Source organism: Prionailurus bengalensis, chromosome A1 (assembly GCF_016509475.1).
Source record: "Prionailurus bengalensis isolate Pbe53 chromosome A1, Fcat_Pben_1.1_paternal_pri, whole genome shotgun sequence".
NCBI classification, from domain to species: Eukaryota; Metazoa; Chordata; class Mammalia; order Carnivora; family Felidae; genus Prionailurus; species Prionailurus bengalensis.
In genome coordinates this window covers 114,984,701-115,006,116 of record NC_057343.1, presented here as the reverse complement: position 1 = coordinate 115,006,116, position 21,416 = coordinate 114,984,701, and the positions used below count along the sequence as shown (strand labels likewise).

Here is a 21,416-nt window from a genome sequence, read left to right as displayed (position 1 = left end):
TATTCACGGTCTTTTATTAGCATGATTGTTTACTTATGTAGCCAGTTTGATAATGGAAGACATTTTATAGCCCCTGCCAGAAACAGAATTATAACCTTTGAGTTGTGCTTAATGACCAAATTAGTGAGTTCCCTTTTGTAAGGTCCAATCTCCTCTTGAAAAATTCCATCTGAATCGTTTAGAAGTTAGTTGACAGTTTCTAAAACATACTTAACACCTTAAGGCAAAATTACTCTGCCCTTTTCCAACATTTACTCTGTGTTAACATCACTTGTTAAATGTACCTGGAAATTGGAGAGGTCAGTTAGAAATCTTTGTAACTATTCAGTTTATAAAATTGATTGGTTAGGAAATGAAGCTTTCTTAATGTTAACTAACTACAGTGTGCAGGCTTCCCATGGTGTGTGGTCTTACTCATATTCCTAGTGATATGCTAATGCAGTCATTACTTCGTGTTTTAAAATGTTACATTTGGTTTGAGGTTTTCTTCAAATATGGAAAAGTTGGCAATTACTTATTCCTTTGGAAAAATTGGTCCTAGGAAATGAAGTAAAAAATGAGTTGTCTGTGTCTTAAATTTTCTTAGAATAGTATATCTTATATAATGTCAGTTGAAAGTTTCATTAAATTTTAATTGTCAATTTTGTCTTGTTTATGTAGGTTAATGAGCTTTCTGAGGAAGAAGAGGAAGATGAAAAGCTGGAACATATAGAAGAACTTCCAGAAGAGGGTGCAGAAAAATCAAGTGATATGGCAGAGGTGGTACAGTTAAGGATGACTGAAAACATCCTGGAACCAAATAGTGTTACAGCATCAACAAGGTATTATTTCAGTTGAAAGAACCTTAGGTTTTAAGAGTTTTATTCTAGGTGTAGATTCACTGAAGCAGTAAATCACACAAATTGTAACAATATGTAAAAGATTGGTTTATGTATGGAAAAGAGCAACAAGAAAATTTTAAGCAAACTTGATAAGGAAATTTCAAGTATTAGCATTTACACTTTTATTTCGAAATAGAACTTTTACATTTCTTCTTAAAGTTTGTTTTTGTGTTAGTGTGTTAGTTGGGTTGGGTAAATTTTCAGAACCTTTGGAAGTGGTTGAATTGACTTGTATTTCCAAGTTCTAGGCTAGAAGTAGGCTGTAAAGAGAGAACTCTGTGATGCATTACTATAGTGCTTTCCAGTCTTATTTCAGGTATGAAGTGATACTGTTTACATGGCATACTATGTAAAGTTGGTAGGTGTGGTAGGATACAGTCACTGTCTTTTTTTTTTTTTTTTTTTTTTTTTTTTTATTTTTATTTTTTTTTTTTTTATTTTTTTTTATTTTTTTTAAAAATTTTTTTTTTTCAACGTTTTATTTATTTTTGGGACAGAGAGAGACAGAGCATGAACGGGGGAGGGGCAGAGAGAGAGGGACACACAGAATCGGAAACAGGCTCCAGGCTCTGAGCCATCAGCCCAGAGCCTGACGCGGGGCTCGAACTCACGGAGCGCGAGATCGTGACCTGGCTGAAGTCGGACGCTTAACCGACTGCGCCACCCAGGCGCCCCAACAGTCACTGTCTTAATGCATAGCTTGGGCCACTGGACACACTGTTTAGAAAGCTTTAGAGAATTCAAGAAGTCTGCAGCTTTAGGTATTGTTCAATTCTGTGCTGTTCTCTGTAAAGTTTCATGGTTTACTAACCCTTACTAACCCCCTTTTCTAATTAGGGGAACAGCAATATATTGAGATCACTAGAATTTGTTGTTGTCTTTTTTTTTTTTTTTTTTTTTTTGATCACTAGAGATTTTTCATTAAATTTGTGTTCAATAAAATGGTAGTTAAAAAGCAGAGGAAATGATTTAAAAGCATTAGAAGGCAAAATGTCATTTAGACTACCTAATACCAAAGGGATAAACTATCCATTGTCATTTAGAAAAATTATAAAGCGATTTAAGATACATACTGTCAAATACAACTCTTAAATTTCTTTGTGAGCTTCTAGGTCCTTGTATATTATGTATAATTTCTTCAAACATGATTGCAATTATGGTATATTAACTTGTTCACTCTTTTGCCCTTGATTTAACATTGTTTGTGCTATTCTATGTTTATAAGCCCTTTTAATTTATTTGGGGTCAAGGCTCTTAACTCTAATTATATTAAGATATTTATAAACAATATGCCAAACTATTTACCTGTATCTCAATTATATATTTACTGTCCTTTTTTCTGGAAATTTTGAATTATTTTAGCTAGATTGTCTGTATTAAATTGCTAATGATCAACTTTTTAGGTTCTTAGGCCCTTTCTTTCTTCTTCTGAACTATTTGCATACATTTATTTGGCTCAACTAGTGATGAACTTTTCTTTGGCTTTTATAAGTATTTCCAGAGTGCTTAAAATATACAGCCTGATTTATATTGCCATAAGCAGTATTTTCTCCAGGACCTAAAGACAGGAGACAGATGGGAGTTCTTGGGGCCCCTGGGTGGCTCAGTCGCTTAAGTGCTGACTTCAGGTCCTGTCATGAACTTGTGGTTTGTGAGGTCAAGCTCCTCATCGGGCTTTCCGCTCTCTCTGTAGAGACTGCTTCAGATCCTCTGTTCCCCTCCCGCCCTTCCCCCACCCTCAAAAATAAATAAACATTAAAAAAAATAAAATAAATGGATGTTCTTTAAGTTAGAGTTATGCTTTCCAATACAGTGGCCACTAGCTACATGTGACTATTTAAATTTTAAACTTGAACCAGTAAAAATTAAATAAAGTTAAAAAATCACTTTCACAGTTGTATTAGCCAGAGTTCAAGTGCTCGATGGCCATGGGAGTGGCCACTGTATTGGACAGTACAGATATAGAACATGTCTGTCGTTGCAGAAATTTCTTGGGGATAGCACTGATTTAATGATGTAAATTTGTTAGGTCTATTTATTTATTTAATTATTAGCAAAGTTAATATTCAAATACATAGCACTACTAGTTTCTTCTTTTTGATCATCTTTCCAGTTTTGTAGAGAATCCTCCTTTCTTCCAGTCAGGTAATTTTCAGATAGACTGGTAGGTAGGTGGTCAGGATTCCTTAAAGGCAAGTCACAGAAGTGGACCTTGTTAAAGGAAAGAAAAAAGACAGTTTATTAGCAGAATGACAGGTCTCAGAGTCAGAAGGAAAAGCAGAGATAACATTTGGAAACCGTGGAGAATTTAGTGGCAGGGTTATGGAAGAATCTCTAGCATGTGGCTATTGAGAATTTCAGTTGTCTTTCTATCTGTCATTATACTCAAGGTCAAATTCCTCTGGAGTAGCAGGGGAGAGGGTGTGGCCTAAATTGCATCCACTGTCCAATCACCTGGCCAGGGTAGAACTGGTCTTTGTAATTTATGTATCTACCAAGACCATTGGATAGGAAGAGGAGCTAGTTTGCCACAGAAGAATGTGGCTATTTACCAGAAGAAAGGGATAGGGCTGTCAGACAGCAAGATAGGTGTCTACCAGAGTCATCTTTGAGATTTAGTGATGATCAAAATTTCAGTTAATATTTGTATATTAGCCTTTTTTGTAGTTTTGGCTGAATGATTGCATGAAGATAAAAAATACATTCTTTGGTTATCCACCATGGATGAAAGAAAAATAGGGGAGAGATATCCCTAGAGTGCACAGCCCTAGAATATAGGGAGCATTAATAAATTTGTTTTAGGGAATTAGTGGATACTGTACTTCATGAAACTGGAGATTGAACTTTTGGTAACTTTTAACGTGCCATCTTGTTGAATTTTTCTGTGAGGTAGTTCATAAACATTTACTACAGTGTTAGGTAGCTACTCTTTTTCTCTTCAGAAGTAGCTGTGGGAAAATATGTTAGAAACCTAAGGGAAATAAACACTTAAAAAATTATTTAATGTTTATTTAAATAAAAAAAAGTTTATTTATTTTTGAGGGAGAGGCAGAGACGAAGACAGAGCATGAGTAAGGGAGGGACAGAGAGAGGGAGACACAGAATCTGAAGTAGGTTCCAGGCTCTGAGCTCTCAGCAGAGTCCGACGTGGGGCTTGAACTCACAAACCGTGAGATTTATGACCTGAGCTGAAGTCGGCCGCTTAACCAACTGAGCCACCTAGTCGCCCCAATGTTTATTTATTTATTTTTGAGAGGGAGACAGAGCGCAAGCAGGGGAGGGCAGAAGAGAGAGGGAGGCACAGAGTCTGAAGCAGGTTTTAGGCTCTCAGCTGTCAGCACAGAGTCCCCCATGGGGTTCAAATTCACAGGCTATAAGCTCATGACCTGAGCCCAAGTTGGTTGGTTAACCAGGTGAGCCACCCAGGCAAATAAACATTTAACGATGGTTTAAAAAAGCAGTTACCAAATTTTTTGTTTTCACATGTTAAATTCTTAAAAATTATTGATGACTACAAGACCTTTGTTAATGTGGATTATACCTGTAGGCATTTACCATGTTACAAATTAAAACAGCAAATTTAAGCCACTGGAAGTGTGGCTTTGTTGGGTTGTAGTTTGGAAGATGCTTGTATTTGCAGCTGTAATACAGCTGTTTTTATGTAACACAGCTGTTATGTTTTTCTATTGATAAATTCCACCTCCTTTATTAGTTCTCAGTCAGCAGTTTTCAGTTTTTTTTACACTTTAGATTTATTTAGAACCCAAAGAACTTTTGTTTCTGGGGGTTATGGCTATTGGTATTTACATTATTGGGAATTAAAATTGAGAATTTTTTTTTTATTGTTTATGTATTTATTCTGAGAGAGAGACAGTACAGAGGGGCAGAGAAAGATGGAGAAAGAGAATCCCAAGCAGGCTCTGCACTTTTAGTGCAGAACCCGACACAGGGCTCGATCTCATGAACCGTGAAATTATGATCTGAACTGAAATTTAGTCAGACCCTTAACTGATTAGGCCACCCAGGTGCCTCAAAACTGAAATTTATATATTTTTTAAAGTAGCAATAAACCCATTAAATGTTAATGTAATGAATTTTTTTAATTTTTAGAGCAAGAGCATGCACACGAGTAGGGGAAAAGGACAGAGGGAGAAAGAGAATTTTTTTTTAGTGTATATTTTTAAGAGTGTCAGCATGACTGGGGGAGGGGCAGATAGGGGAGGACAGAGGATCTGAAGCAAGCTCTTTGTTGTCAGTGAACCTGATGCTGGGCTCAGATTCACGAGTCGTGAGATCGTGACCTGAGCCAGAGTCTGATGCTCAACTGACTGAGCCACCCAGGCACCCCAAGAGAGAATCTTAAACAGGCTCCATGCTCAGAGTGGGGCCCCAATGCAGGGCTTGATCCCACGACTCTGGGATCGTGACCTGAGCTGAATTCAAGAGTCGGATGCTCAACTGATTGAACCACTCAGGCACCCCGAATTTACATTCTTTAATATCACCACTGATTGTATCAAAAACATCTTTAAGTACTGGGACATTATTGAATTTATGAAGATAGGGGTTTTCAAAAATTCAAATGTTTGCTTGAAAACTCAAATTTTAACAGTATTGTCACTTGTTTTTCTTAAAGTTGCAGTCTTGCTCATTTTTGAGAAAATGTCTGCCAGATGTTCAGGTTGGAATAACCATAATTTGTCAGCTGACCTTTCCAATGAAAATGGTGTTCCATGATAAAAGTTCACCTGTCAACTCAAACAAGACAAACATTGTACTATGCTATGCCTCAGAAGTGTTTTATGTGTACTTCCCATTTTTGTCATACCAAGTACTAAAATGAAGTATACTCAGAGCTGAGATAAAATTAATAATTTTTCTGCTGCTTCATCAAGGATTGGTCTCCTTTTTAAAAAATCACAAGTGAGGGGTGGTGAAGAATGCAATGGCCATGGTATGGTTTGGTACCACTTGCCTGGATTTGTGCTAAGACCCCAAGCATTTTTTTCTACCATTGATTTTGCTTCCTTATGCAAATGTCACCACAGTGGAAAAAGGCAAATGTTATGAAAATAGTTTTGGTCTTTTTGTTCACAGACCACCCTTTGAGAACCAGTGGTTTAAATATTGGTGTAGGAGTTGTACTGATCAGTCTGTTTATGCATCCATTATTTCTGTATATCATTTGCTATTAGTCCTACTTTGTGATGATTTGAACTGCCTTCAGAGTGGAAAAAATGCTGGGGGTTAGGTATAGGTAGTTTAGGATATGTAAAAACCAGGTTGCTTCTGAGGCTTCATCTTATCCATGAGGTCCATGAAAATCTCAAGATCCTTTCCAAAGTGACTGTATCTGTAGATAAAGAATTATTGCTCTCTCTGCACATACTTATCTGTTATTTACCTTTGTTGTTTAAATGTACAAATTTTAGGGGAATCTACCTTGAAAAAATTTACAGAGGTAGGAGAGTTCTGAACAAGTTTTTCACTTTTTTTTTTTTTAATTTGTGCCTCATATTTTACCTAGGTTCAGGTTTAGGTAAATTTTATTTTTTTTTATTAAAAAAATTTTTTTTAATGCTTATTTATTTTTGAGAGAGAGAGAACATGAGCAAGGAAGGGGCAGAGAGAGAGGGAGACACAGAATCCGAAGCCGGCTCTAGGCTCTGAGCTGTCAGCACAGAGCCTGATGCGGGGCTCGTACCCACGAACCGCGAGATCATGACCTGAGCCGAAGTCATACACTCAACTGACTGAGCCACCTGGGTGCCCCATTTTTTAATTTTTATTTTTAAAAAAACATTTATTTATTTTTGAGAGTGAGAGAGCACAAGTCAGGGAGGAGCAGAGAGAGAGGGGGGCAGACAAAGAATCTGAAGCAGGCTCAAGCCTCCCAGCTGTCAGTGCGGAGCCCTACACTGGGCTTAAACCCACAAACCGTAAGATATGACCTGAGCTGAAGTTGGATGGTTAACTGATTAAGCCACCCTGGTGCCCCTAGGTAAATTTTAATGTATACTCATGTTTGCAGAACTATACATCAAAAGGTTTATTGGCAGGGGCATCTGGGTGGCTCACTTGGTTTAGTCTCCGACTATTGTTTTAGGCTCAGGTCATAATCTCACAGTTGTGAGATCGTGTCCCACATCAAACTGTGCTCTGGGTGTGGAGCTTGCTTGAAATTCTCCCTCTCCTCCCCTCTACCTCTCCCCGACTTGCACTTGCTCTTTCTCACTCTCTTTCTCTCTCTCTCAAAAAAAAATTAATTGGCATTCTTACATTCTTATAAAGTTCATTTATAATTGTGCTTTGCCTTCGTAAACCTTGGGATTCAGAAATGAAAATTTCAGTATCTTTTTATGGGCTGTTGATGCTACGGCTTTATTTTTGTGAGTTCATTGGTTTCTGATGGTTTGTTCTTTTTGGGTGTAGTGCAGGATAAAAGGTGTAGTGTTTGAGGAAGAGCTCTGAGTTTAGGGTTTTGAGATTAGTCTCTACAAATTCATTCTGTGGATGCCTTATTGTTGAGGAAATGGGCCCTCAGCTGACTGACTACAGGTGGTTCAGAAAGGTAGTCATAACATTTCCCTTCTTTCATCCATTGAATCCAGTAATTTGCAAAATATTTGTTTGGCAGTCCATTACGTTTTCACTAGCGAGGTTCCACTAAAGAGGAGGAAAATGTGGGGTGCCAGAGTGGCTCAGTTGGTTAACTGTCTGACACTTGATTTCAGCTCAGGAAAAATGTACGTTGTGGAAGTGTCAGAATTGTTGGGCAGGGAAAAGTAGAATTTATGCTTTGGGTCATAAGAAAGTTCTATTAAAGTAAAAATTGTTTTAAAGTACCAGAGCACAGTAGATATTGACAAGTTCTCTTTCTTTTCCCTCCCCTTGCCCTATAAATGATGCATTTAATGTTTTAAAGACTTGTAGTTACTATTACTTACTGACTTTCTAGTTGTAAAGAATCTTTCACTTTATTCTTATCATAGTTATAGGGTATTCCCAAGTTAATAGGAAGAGTGAAGAAAGGCTTTTGCTTTTGGCTTGAAAGGGATATATGATTTTTCTTGTTTTAATATATATTTACTTTTTGAGATGATTGTTTTTAAAATTATAGTTTTGGAGTATAGAAATTATCATAATTTTAGATTTGAAAAATTAACCACTAATGGTTTTCTAAATATGGGTAACAAATGAACATTAGTAGTATTGTACTTTTTGTGTACTGTTTTATCAATTTCATATTAGTCATAATTTCTGTCTTCAGATAGGGTAGTATGACTAATGCAAACAGATTGGTTTTTCTGCTTTATGTTGGAGTAGGCTTAAATATTTCCACAGGAGTGCTACCCAGATTCAAAATTTTGTCCCCTTTTCCCTCTGTCCTGCAAAACTGCACAGACTTGGGAAGAAGTTTGTGGACTCTTGATTAGGTCTCTCCTTGTCAGTAGTGACCTCATGTTGCAGCCTGCTTCCGTTTAGACTGCAGCTCTGATAATTGCTCAGCAGTTTTTATAAGCCCATCACCATCCTTTATGGTGTTTGAAGTCTCTTTACCTGATGTTTTTGTTGGGAGATGCCATGGGTTCAGAATGGCTTGCAGAGCTCTGTTGCACAGGTAAAGTGATCCTTATCAGATTTAATTGAAGCAGAGCTGCAGTACTTTTATGAAGTGTTATTTATAACATTAAATATTTGTAATTGAGAAATTGAAATAATAGTAGTTCCCTATGATCACTGTATTTGAATTACAAAATACTTATAATTGGAATAAATGGCTGCAAGATTGATTTTATGTAATACTCTCAAGAAGATTACATGCTTGTGGGCAGATTTAAAAATAGAGTTAACAGAAGGGAGAAAAAGGTCAGAGAATGACTGTATTCTTTTTTTTTTTGGTAATCTTTTAATATTATACTTGACTAAGGACTTTAAAATATGTGTGACCCTTGTAATTTATTGTTGCTTCTGTTAGTCTGGTCTTCTTTGGGGGTTTAGTGTAAATCCCCATCAGGTGGGTTTTGTGGCATCTGTCCATATAGTACCTAAATAATTGACTTTAAATTTGTAAGCAGTTATTTTTCTTTTGTCTTTATCAGAACTCACATCCTCTTGATTCCTATGCTATTTTGTTGCTGTTACAGATGGCATAATTGTATTGATAAATCCTTTTTACAACCATAGATGTGTGTTAGCCATGGTTTGTGCATAAGTGCTTTCTACCCAAAGAAATTGGCTAAGTCTGAAAATAATAAATTCTTTGAAGTCTGAAAACTAAATCATTCCTTTGTCCTTTACAAGGTCAGAGAACAAATTTGTACAGTCAACTTCTGTAGCCTCGTGAGTGACAATCTGACTTATAAAGTATAAAATCTATTTGATTTATTTACTAAGGCTTTTTGGGGTAGGGAGAGGGTCTGTTGAAAGCAGTTGTTTGATTGTCCCTCCATATCTTTAGGGCTAAAGAACCTTTACTCTTACACTAATAATCTAGCTCATTGATTACTACATATAGATATATACAAATACATATATACATGTATTTGTAATTTAATCCCAGTATCATTTAAAAGGGATAGGAAACAAAAGATCAACTCTGTCGATCTATCCAATATAGGACCATTAGAATTCTTGCTTTTTTTTTTTTTTTTGCTCTTTTGGATAACTGGAAGATTATATTAAAGTTTAGTCATTTTGGAAGCTAGAAATAAATCTAGCATCTTTAACTTCTAGTATGGATAAGAATTGTCAGTGGTATTTATAAAAAAATGTAGACTTTTGGGGAGTGCCTGGGTGGCTCAGTTGGTTAAATGTCCGACTTCAGCTCAGGTGATGATCTCATGGTTTGTGGGTTCGAGCCCCATATCAGGCTCTGTGCTGACAGCCTAGACAGAGCATGGAGCCTGTTTCGGATTCTGTGTCTCCTTTTGTCTCTGCCCCTCTCCTGCTTGTGCTCTCTCTCTCTCTCAAAAACGAATATTAAAAAAAAAAAAAAGTAGACTTTTGGACCCTACCTCCTCTGGGAGGGCCTCAGAAATCTGTTTTTTAAAAGCCTTAAAAAAATTGGGAAATAAATCATGCACACAGAAATAGGCATCAATGTATATAGCAAAGCAAGTTAGTCAAAGCACATATCTTTGTAACCACCATCCGCATCTAGAATAAACCCTGGTAGCACCCCGGTAGGTCTCACAGTCCTGATCTCGTCTCTCCCCTCTAACGGTAACCACTATGCTAACTTTTTGACACTAGTTTTTAGCTTTATGAAAATTAAATGTCACTGTGTATATATTTTTGATCCAGCTGCTTTCACTAAACATTGTATGTGAGATTTGTCCATGTCGTAGGTCATTGTGGTTCATTTTATTGCTGTAAAGTATTCCATCCTAAGATTACACATCAGTGATCCAATTTAATATTGGCAGACCTTTGGATTATTTTTACTTGTTGATTATTTATTTTTGTTGTGTACAGTTTTTTTTTTTTTTTAAGTTTATTTTCTGAGAGAGAGAAAAGGCGCAAGTGAGGGAGGGGCAGAAAGGGGGACAGAAGATCCAGAGCGGGCTCTGCGATGACAGCTCATGGACCATGAGATCATGAACCGAGCCAAAGTCGACGCTTAACCAACTGAGCCACCCACATGCCCCTGTCGTGTACATTCTTATATACATCTTCTGGTGCACGTATGCATGTACATGAAGACATAAATTTGACTTTTAACTTTTGTAAATATTACCAAATTGTTTCCCAAAGTGCTTGCCCCAATTTACACTAACAGTGCATGAGCATTCCCAGTGCTTCACATCTTTCCCAACACTTGGTATTAACAGTTTTGGAGGATATATAATATTATTTCCTTGTCATTTTAATAGGTTCATCCCCTTTTCATGTGTGTATTATCAGTTAATTCTTTTGTGAAATAGCTGTTCTGTTTCTTGATTTTCTACTGTTTTTTTTCCTTGTTGAATTGTAGGAGCCCTTTAAAAGTATGCATTGGAAATATCTTTTCATTTTATGTTGTGCCTTTTCCTTCTCATATTGTGTCTTCTGAAGAATGATTCTTAATTTCATTCAGGTTTACTGTTCTTTTCCCTTTGTGGTTAATGCTTTTGGGGTTCTGTTTAAGAAATCTTTTTCTAAATATATATTTCTGTATTATCTTTTTTTACCATAAAAATAAATTTTATTTGTTTTATTTTTTTATTACGTTTAAAATTTCAATTTCAGTTTAGTTAACATTCCTATATTACCTTCTAAGAACTTCTATTACTTCTAAGAATTACCTACTGGTAACCTTCTATTACCTTCTAAGAACCTTCACATTTCTTGTTTAGGTGTATAATCTGCATTATATTATATTGTCCTTGTGTGTGAGACGGTGCCAACTTATTTTTTTCAATATGAGTTAACAAATTGTCCGAGTACTCATTTTTGGAAAGACTGCCCTTTTCCCTGCTTTCTGTAGTACCACCTTTGTTCCTTATCAAGTGTGTATTCATGGGTACATTTCTGTTCTGTTTGTTTTTTCTTGTGCCAGTGCTATGTTATTTATTTTTGCTTTATTGTTTTTGGGGTCGGGGGTGGGGTATAGATCTCCAATAAAATAGCACTGTCACCCCAGGACAGTGTGATATAGGTGGTCCATGGATCAAATCCTTGTTTTAGGGGTTGTAAGAAAGCCTCCACATTCTGGCTTAATCTTTACTAGCCTGTGTGTGTATGATTATAAAAACATGCTATTTTAAAAATTATTTATATATATTTTATCTTAATCTTTAGATTTGCATTTCTAGTAAGTTTTCTTATATCCATGTATCTATTAGCATTTTAATAATCTAATCTGATGGGAAAAGGTGAGAAAATTCTTCTGAGAAGTTAAGTAAGTAGTTGCCTAACAATGGCAGATTTGAAAAATAACAGAGGATATATACTCCCACAAAAGTTAAAACATGATATTAGGCTTTAGTAACAGACTGATGGACTAAGTAGTTGAGAATTAGAAGTTGTTGAGATTTTGGTGTACAGTACAGGAAAAGCTCACCAGAAGCCACAAATTAAATGCGGAAGGGAAGGATGTTGGATTTATACGTTTTCTTCACACCATTTGATATACTACACTGTCAGGTATTAAAAACAAAATACTTCTAATCATGTAAGTATGTAATGTGTGTAAGCTTAGAAATTGCAAGTATTACTGAGGAAAATATAACTGATCAGACCATGTAAAGATAGATCTTCAATAATTAAATAGGCAACCCGTAAAGGAAATGAAAAATATAAACAACAAATCATTGTAGCAAAATATCAGAAAAAGACTTAATCTTAGTTGACATTTAAGCACTCTGGAGGAAGACCTTCATTTATCTTTTCTTGTTTTGTTTTGGTTTGTTTTTTTGCGGAAGTCACTAAGTGTTAACTTTCAGCTCATTTGAAACTACTAGAAATGGACCCATGGCTAAACTCTTTTTGTGCACGTATATGTGATTTTTCTCCCCAATGTTTCCTTCAGAAATGAACTTCCCAAAAACATCATTAAAATTTGAAAATTTTTTAAGTATTTCCCTTGAGGGTATTAGCATGAAAGCATTTAGAACTAAGAATAATCTGTTCATGAAAACTAGCATAATACTGGCTGTTAAAAATTTTTTTATAGGGGTGCCTGGGTGGCGCAGTCGGTTAAGCGTCCGACTTCAGCCAGATCACGATCTCGCGGTCCGTGAGTTCGAGCCCCGCGTCAGGCTCTGGGCTGATGGCTCAGAGCCTGGAGCCTGTTTCTGATTCTGTGTCTCCTTCTCTCTCTGCCCCTCCCCCGTTCATGCTCTGTCTCTCTCTGTCCCCCAAATAAATAAACGTTGAAAAAAAAAACATTTAAAAAAAAATTTTTTTTATAAAGCTGAGAGATGTTATGTGTGCCAAACCAGAGTGGCTTACTGTTGTCTGATAAAGCAATTGTGCAATTTGCTACTCATATGTTTACTGTAAGGGAGACCTGAAGATTACTGCATGAATGATAAATGATGTTATTTGGTTTCCTGCAGAGAATCCTGTGAATATTAATCTGATAGACTTTGTTTCTTATGTTGGTTAGAGTTTGTGTTGGCACATTTACAGGGGATCTTTCATAAAACTGATTTAAATTTACTTTTTAAAAGTGACTCTTTATTGAGTCACAGACATACAGAAAAGTTCACAAATCATAAGGTTATTGAATTATCAAAAACTCAACTAGTATAACCACCACCTGGGTTACTTCTTCCTTCTCAAATTCTTCCATCTCCCTTTTTGCCAAAAGTAGCTGCTCTGTGGCTTCTGTTGCTATAGATTACTTTTTTCTGTTAACTATTTTTTTCTTTAAAAATCAACTTTGAGCAGCATCTGGGTGGCTCAGTCAGTTAAACATCCTAACTCTTGATTTTGACTCAGGTCATGATCTCACTCTTCGTGGGATTGAGCCCCACATTGGGCTCTGTACCGACATTGTGGAGCCTGCTTGGGATTCTCTCTCTCCCTCTCTTTTTCTCTCTCTCTGCCCCTCCCTTGCTCTCTTTCTCTCTCAAAATAAATAAACATTTTTAAAAAATCAACTTTGAGGCTGTAATTTTCACTCAATAAAATGCACTTTATAAACGTACACATTTGCATGTATGTGTTTACAACCACCACTGTCAAGACACAGACTGTTTACCATCACCCAACAGTCTGGCCCCATGTCACGACTGATATCCTTTCTGTCACTGTATCGATTAGTTATTTAAAAAAACTTTTTTAATGTTTATTTTTGAGAGAGAGTGAGTGCAGGAGAGTCAGAGAGAGAGGGAGACACAGAATCTGAAGCAGGTTCCAGGCTCTGAGCTATCAGCACAGAACCTGATGGGGGCTGAAACCCACAAGCTGAGAGATCATGACCTGAGCTGAAGTCGGACACTTAACCGACTGAGCCGCTCAGGCGCCCCACTGTATAGATTAGTTTTGCCTGTTTTAGAATTTCATGTAAATGGAATCCCCTCTAGTAGGTACTCTTTTGTGTCTGGCATCTTTGCTTTGCATAATGTTGAGATTCATGTTCTTGGCATTTTTCAGTTGTTTGTGCCTTTTATTTAAAAAAAATGCTGGGTGTATTCTGTCGTAGGATGTCCTACAATTTGTTTCTGTATTCACCTGTTTGGGTTGGTACCTTTGGCTATTACGAATAAAGCTGCTATGCTTGTGCAAGGATTCCTATGGAATTATACTTTCACTTCTCTTGATTAAATACCCAGGAGTTACAATTGTGGGCTCATTTAGGAAGTTGTTTTTTTTAAGATTTTATTTTTAAATAATCTCCACACCCAACATAGGGCTCAAACTCATGTCCCCGAAATCAAGAGTTGCTGGCTCTGCCAACTAAGCCAGCCAGGTGTGCCCCCGCCCGTTTTTCCCCCATTTGGTAAGTTTTATAAGAAAGTGCCAAACTGGGTGCCTGGGTGGCCCAGTTGATTAAGTGTCTGACTTGAACATGAGTTCGAGCCCCGCGTTGGTCTCTGTGCTGACAGCTCGGAGCCTGGAATGTGCTTTGGATTCTGTGTCTCCCTCTCTGATCCCTCCCTGACACTCTCTCTCTCTCTCTCTTTCTCTCTCTCAAAAATAAATAAACATTTTTAAAAGAAGTGCCAAACTGGCTTCCAAAGTGGTTGGAACATTGTACATTTCCACCAGCAGTATATAAAGTTCTAGTTGCTTCACATCCTCACCAACACTTTATTTTAAACGTTTTAGTGGTGTCCACATTTCATTGTGGGTGTCAGTTGAACTTTTAACTATGGTAAAAATGGGATTATTTTGTCTATTTTTATAAGTATCAGTAGATACTGTGGTGCAGAATTGGCTGAGGAAGGTCTGCTACTGGCACAGTGAATGAAATAGTCTGATTTTGGTATCCATTTTGCCTTTTTTTGTGACTTGAATAGTAGCACATGCTGTTACTCTTGGCAGGGAGTACGGAATGAGCACTGATGCCTTCATACTATCCTAGATGAGGTGCTTTTGTTGGGCTAGTAGTACACTTTTTTCCCCTTTAGCCTTGGAATAGGTCAGTGTTTCTTCACTTGAGCAGCAAATGAAGTAGTTGCCTATACACATGGGTATGTATAGTTTTGTATGAAAAATAAATTCTTTAGAAAATTAGCATCACATTGTGCCAGAGATGAACATGTAACTTAGTGCATGCTCTCCTGGTTGTGTCAAGGTCATGCAAATGTGGCAGTTTTCAACACTTCATGAAGTTAATATTGAAAAGTTTTAATAGCTTTTTTCTTTCTTTGATTACAGTGCCCATTTATCTCCCATCAGCATCTTACCAGCCTCTGCAGAGTAAGTAGTATACTTAGAGAAGACAAATCTGTTTTTAATATAAAAATATTACTAAACTGTGGAAATTAAAATCATGGTATGTATTATGCTTACTTTAGAGGAAGGACTGTACATAAGTTAGTGAAACCTAGTTAATATTTTATATACTGCAGTAGGAACAAATACATATGTATATATACATGTGTGTATGTATATATATGTATATATATATACAGAATATATATACATATATATACATGTATAGAATAAAGATTGAACTTTCTTCAGATGATCTTTTTGATCTTCTGAAATGATTCAGAAATGTCAGTAGGTCTCTTTAAGAAGTAGACTTCATGTGGGGCGCCTGGGTGGCTTAGTCGGTTAAGCGTCCGACTTCTACTCAGGTCACGATCTCACGGTCCATGAGTTCGAGCCCTGCGTCGGGCTCTGGGCTGATGGCTCAGAGCCTGGAGCCTGCTTCGGATTCTGTGTCTCCCTCTCTCTCTGCCCATCCCCCGTTCATGCTCGCTCTCTGTCGCAAAAATAAATAAACGTTAAAAAAAATTAAAAAAAAAAAAGTAGACTTCATGTAAAAAATATGGACAGGGTCCTTACAGTTTTCTTTGATTTAGCTAAGTATTGACAAATTGTTTTGCGTTATAAATGTAGCTTTGAAAAGTCTATTTAAATGGTTTTCTGTATAGTTGCGAGGAATGAATACTGGGACACCTGATCCTTCCCACCTTGGTAGTAATAGTGATAGTATGGTTGATTTGTCTATTAATTTGGGCAAATTTCTTTTAAAAATTTAACCTAGTATCATGTATTCCTTTTGTATGTTTCTTTTTGTATGCTAGCTTATACATTTCAGTACCCTGATAATTTGTTTTACTAGTCATTGGTTTTAATGTTTATATTTATGTGGCCAAATGCCCAGTTAGGATGACTGCTTCTTACTAAAATGTGTTCTGTTTTGTAGCATTTTAGAAAGAACAATTAGAGCAGCTGTGGAACAGCATCTTTTTGATCTGCAGAGCAGCATAGATCATGATTTTAAGAATTTACAACAGCAAAGTCTGGTGTGTAATAATGAAGCAGAAAGTATTAATTGTGATGGGGAAGGATCTAATAACCAGTAAGAAACTTTTACAACATTTTACTGTTATTTATTGTTATAAAATGTTTGATTATCTTCTAAAAACCATAGTTTACTTAAAATGGGATCTTGGGGATTTCTGAAAGTGTGTGTGGAAAGTGACTATAAATTTGTATGTAAATTGTATATAGTTAATATTGAAAATCTAAATTTTCCATTAAGATGGTAGACATTAAGTCCAATACTGCCAGGTTTTCCTCCCTGAGCACCAGATGAAGTAGTGAGCTTAGCTTTAGGGACTATGTTGTATGAAAAATAACTTAAAAAAACTTAAAGACCCATACTGTGTGCAACACATGGTCTCACCATGAGAGACATGAAGTGATCTAGACAGCAAGGTACAGGGACACCAGATTGACTTTGCTTGTATTGCATAGTCATTAAGTGAAATAGTGAGCAGAATCATCCTTTGCTTTTTAAATTTTATCCCCTGTCACAAGCTACTACCCTGCTGGCCTCCCTGCATACTTTTTTTTAGGTTAGTTGTTAATAGTTGAATCTTGTATAAGTTAAAAGTATGTCTGTGCTGTGTGATGTTATTCCACTTTTCATTGCACTTGTTACTTTTAAATGGATAAAAAGCCTCATCTCCTTTCCTGTTACCTCAGTCCTGCACTTGAGGGATAAATATGTGCCTTTCTCTGAGACCATAATGCGGTGATTTCATAGTTTTTATTTATCAGTTTTTATTTGGAGGACAGATGAGAAAGATGTATGCAAATTTGGAGGGTTCGTAGGAGGTAAAAAAAAAAAAAAGATTGGGTAGAGTGTTTCTTTTTTTTTTTAATTAGATTTTTAAAAGGCCAAGTGTGTATAGTGCATTAGAATAGCTATTAAATATGAATTGAAACCGAAAAAAATTAATGGATATGAAAACCAGGGGTTGCAATATGTTTATTTTAGGAATACCATATTGTACAACTTGCAGGTGTGCTCTGTAGTCTGAAGAGATGGCATCACCAGCCTGTGGAGCTTTGTGGCCCTGATTTGTGTTGCTTTGAAGGCATGATTGGAACTGATAGAACTGGATTGCTTAAAAGCATTGCTTTTAAGAGTATTGGGCCGAATATGAAGGAAAATAGTATCTGAAAACAGCAGTAATTAAAAGTTGAAAATAGTAGGAAAGTAGTCCAAAGGTTATAATTCATATAAGTAGATTCCTTGGCGTTAGTCTTTAGTTTAGCTAGAGATCCTGAAAACCTATGCCCATGCTCACACAATAACCTTATTTTTATCTCTGAGGAAATAACTCATGTTCTATCATTAATGGTGGTATTGTCTTTGTAAATGAAAGCCTACTGCAGTATTTTGCATATTCTGAATAAATTATGTAACATGCAAAATTTGTAGTAGGAAACTACTGTTGTACTTGATAAAGTGTTGGACACTGTGGTGTTTAGTGTCTAGTGCTAGACTTGTATTTTAATTGAAACATGATTATGATTGAGAGTATGCATTTGTAAGGGAAATTATTTTGGCACATAAATTATTCTTTCAGCTGTTCATTTGTTTATGAAAAATTTCAAAGGGAATAACAAACAAGGTAGTTTTCTTGCAGCATTCTCTGGAGAGACAAAAATAAACTTCGTGTGTTTAATAATCTAATTGGCAAAATTAATAAAGTGTGGAGTTTTATGAAAAGGACTCATTATCTTAACAAGTGGAAGTTTCAGATCATTATTGATATTTATTTATTTTAAAAGCATTACATATTCAACATTTGGCCTGATCTGATTTTTTATCTTCATTACTAGGGTTGATATTGCTGATGATATTATTAATGCCAGTGAAAGTAACGGAGACTGTTCAGAACCTGTGGCTAGCACTAATTTAGACAGTGAAGTTATGCAGCAAGATTTTGTATTTGAGGATGAAGAAAATAACCAGGTAAGACATGGAAAGAATAAAAGATCTTTGGGTTAGGTGTGCTAGACCTGCAACTCTGATTGCTTTGTGTATTCCTTTCATACCAGAAGTCATAGTTCATTATTGTTGACACACACATTTTTCTTGATTATGAGTCCCAAGAACATACACTCTATCAGTAAAGATCAGGAACCATCATTGGGTAGAGAAGTAGATATAAAATATTTAAAAATATTTTCCTGAAAGGAAACAAATGACATTGTTAGCTGAGGTGGTTGGTGGTATTATGGTTGTATGTTGTTCTTTTTAAAAGCTTTTTTTTTTCTAATTTCCAATTTTTTCCTGAAGAACGCGGGATCTTTTCATAGAGAAAACCCATGAACATCATTTTGAAAGTAGATTGTGGGGCGCCTGGGTGGCTCAGTCAGTTAAGCATATGACTTCACCTCAGGTCCTGATATCGTGGTCTGCATTCCATGGGTTTGAGCCCCACATCAGGCTTTGTGCTGACAGCTTGGAGCCTGGAGCCTGCTTCGGATTCTGTGTCTCCCTCTCTCTGCCCCTTCCCCACTACACTCTCTCTCTCTCTCTCTGTCTCTCTCTCTCTCTCAAAATAATAAATAAACATTAAAAAATTTTTTAAAAAGTAACTAAATTGTTTTCACTGTCATAAATTGTCCATGGTTGCCTTGCTTTTAAAGTAACGTCAATAAATATACAAATTGGGGTGTCTGGTAGTTCAGTCTGTTAAGTGTCTGACACTTGATCTCAACTCAGGTCTTGATCTCAGAGTCGTGAGTTCAAGCCCAGCTTTGGGCTCTGTGCTGGGCATGAAAAATAAATAAATAAAAAATAAATAAACACACACACACACACACACATGTATATACATATACGTACACAAAGCAGTATCTTTCTTTTTTTTAAATTATATCTTTTATTTTTTAAAATTTGCATCCAAATTAATTAGCATATAGTGCAACAATGATTTCAGGAGTAGATTCCTTAGTGACCCTTACCTATTTAGCCCATCCCCTCTCCCACAACCCCTCCTGTAACCCTCAGTTTGTTCTCCATGTTGAAGAGTCTCCTATGTTTTGTCCCCCCTCCCTGTTTTTATATTATTTTTGTTTCCCTTCCCTTATGTTCATCTGTTTTGTCTCTTAAGGTCCTCATATGAGTGAAGTCATATGATTTTTGTCTTTCTCTGACTGACTAATTTCACTTAGCATAATACCTCCAGCTCCATCTACACAGTTGTAAATGGCAAGATTTCATTCTTTTTGATTGCCAAGTAATCCTCCATTGTATATATATATACCACATCTTCTTTATCCATTCATCCATGCATTATCTTTGTACAACATGTTTCACAGTTTAGTTTTGATAACTTTTTAAAATAAGATTCTTAATGGATAAGGAAGTTTTTATTCAGCATGTTTTCATTCTAAGTCATGAACTAAAGTGTAGGTATAATAAAGAATTTAGGGTCTGTCGACTGAGATTTGTATTCTGGCTTTGCCTTTTAATAGCAGTGTGACTTTGGCCAAGTTACCTAACTTTCATTATCTGCTCCTTGATTTTCTTAAGACAGGTAGGGAGTAATACTTCTGTTAGAGGATTATTATAAGTATCCAGAGAAGTAGAAGTATAAAATTATTTTATAAACTAGGAAACGTTCACTGAAGTTAAGTTGCTCCTGTTATTTTTACTCCACTTGTATATTACTTATATATTAATGCTTTTATTTATGCTGGTATATTAGATAAATCCCTTTTCATGTAGTAGTCTCCTTGCCCTTTTCTGGATTTTCAATTTCTGCCTGTCTACTGGATCATTCCCATCAGTGTAAAATGTTATTTTCCCATGTGTAGGAAATAATTCTCTCTTGACTCTTCACCCCCCTGTATGTAGATAATCCCCTATTTTTTGCTTCCCCCTCTAATAAAATTACTTGAATTGTCTCTTTTCTTTAATTCTTCTCTTTCCACTCTCTCTTAAACCTACTCCTGGTAACCTTTTGCCCCATCATTCCTCTGAAACTGCTTTTGCAAGGTACCAATGATGTCTCTTGCACATTTTACTTGACCTAAGAGTACAGTTTGATTTAAAAATTTTTTTTTTAAACGTTTATTTATTTTTGAGACAGAGAGAGACAGAGCATGAACGGGGGAGGGTCAGAGAGAGAGGGAGACACAGAATCTGAAACAGGCTCCAGGCTCTGAGCCGTCAGCACAGAGCCCGACGCGGGGCTCAAACTCACGGACCGCAAGATCATGACCTGAGCTGAAGTCGGCTGCTTAACCGACTGAGCCACCCAGGCACCCCAAGTACAGTTTGATTTAATTAATTACTCCCACTACCTTGATAGGTTCTTTTGTTTTATTTATTTATTTATTTATTCATTCATTCATTCGTTTGTTTTGTTTTGTTTTTTCCCCCTTGGCTTTCAGAATATCTCATTCTTCTCTGTTGTTTTCTACTTGACTGACTGCCCTGTTTCTTTGTTGGTTGCTTTTCGTGTTCTGAACCTTTGAAATTTGGAACAGCCCAGTGCCCATTTCTCGGATTGCTTATTTTCATTCACTCAGTTGGTAATATCACTTCATCTAATGGTTTTGAAATACTGTCTACCTGTAAAGATTTCCAAATTTATATCTCTAGTTGAGGCCTTTCTCTTGAATTTGATTCCTATATTGAGTTGTTATACTTAACATCTCCACTTGAATATCTTGTAAGCATTTTAAGCTTTACAGGCGCCAAACTGAATTTATAATCTTGTCCACATGACTGTTCTTCTTTTTGTCTTTAAAATCTCAGTAAAGGGCAATTTCTCCTTCCATATGCATAGACCAAAAGCCTTGGGTCATCCTTGATTTCTTTCGCTGCACATCCCATTCTTTACAGAGTCCTGTTGGCAATACCTTCAAAGTTTATCTGGCGTCTGACCACTTTTTACCATTTTCATTGCCACCCTGTAGGTCCATATCAATATAATTTCTCCTAGATTAATAGATTAATATAGTCTTGGTAACTGATACCATCTTTGCCTTCCTGTGGTCTGTTCTTAGCACAGCAGCCAGAGTGATTGTTTTAAAAGGAAAATTAGAGAATTTTCCTTTCCTTTCTCTTCTCAGAACCTTCCATTGCCATCTAGGTGTAAAAATAGAGGAATAGGTACT

At 36.4% G+C, this 21,416-nt stretch overlaps 1 protein-coding gene across 13 annotated transcripts in view; it reads left to right on the top strand.

Annotated features, from left to right (window-relative positions):
• The window catches only part of FAM13B (family with sequence similarity 13 member B), an 88,745-nt gene that overhangs the window by 35,487 nt on the left and 31,842 nt on the right, over positions 1-21,416 (top strand). For all 13 annotated transcript variants that reach the window (XM_043588609.1, XM_043588602.1, XM_043588595.1 and 10 more), the window contains 4 exons: positions 661-821; positions 15,192-15,233; positions 16,192-16,347; positions 18,123-18,255. In XM_043588609.1, the coding sequence (XP_043444544.1) occupies positions 661-821; positions 15,192-15,233; positions 16,192-16,347; positions 18,123-18,255 (492 nt within the window). The remainder of the gene's footprint in view (positions 1-660; positions 822-15,191; positions 15,234-16,191; positions 16,348-18,122; positions 18,256-21,416) is intronic.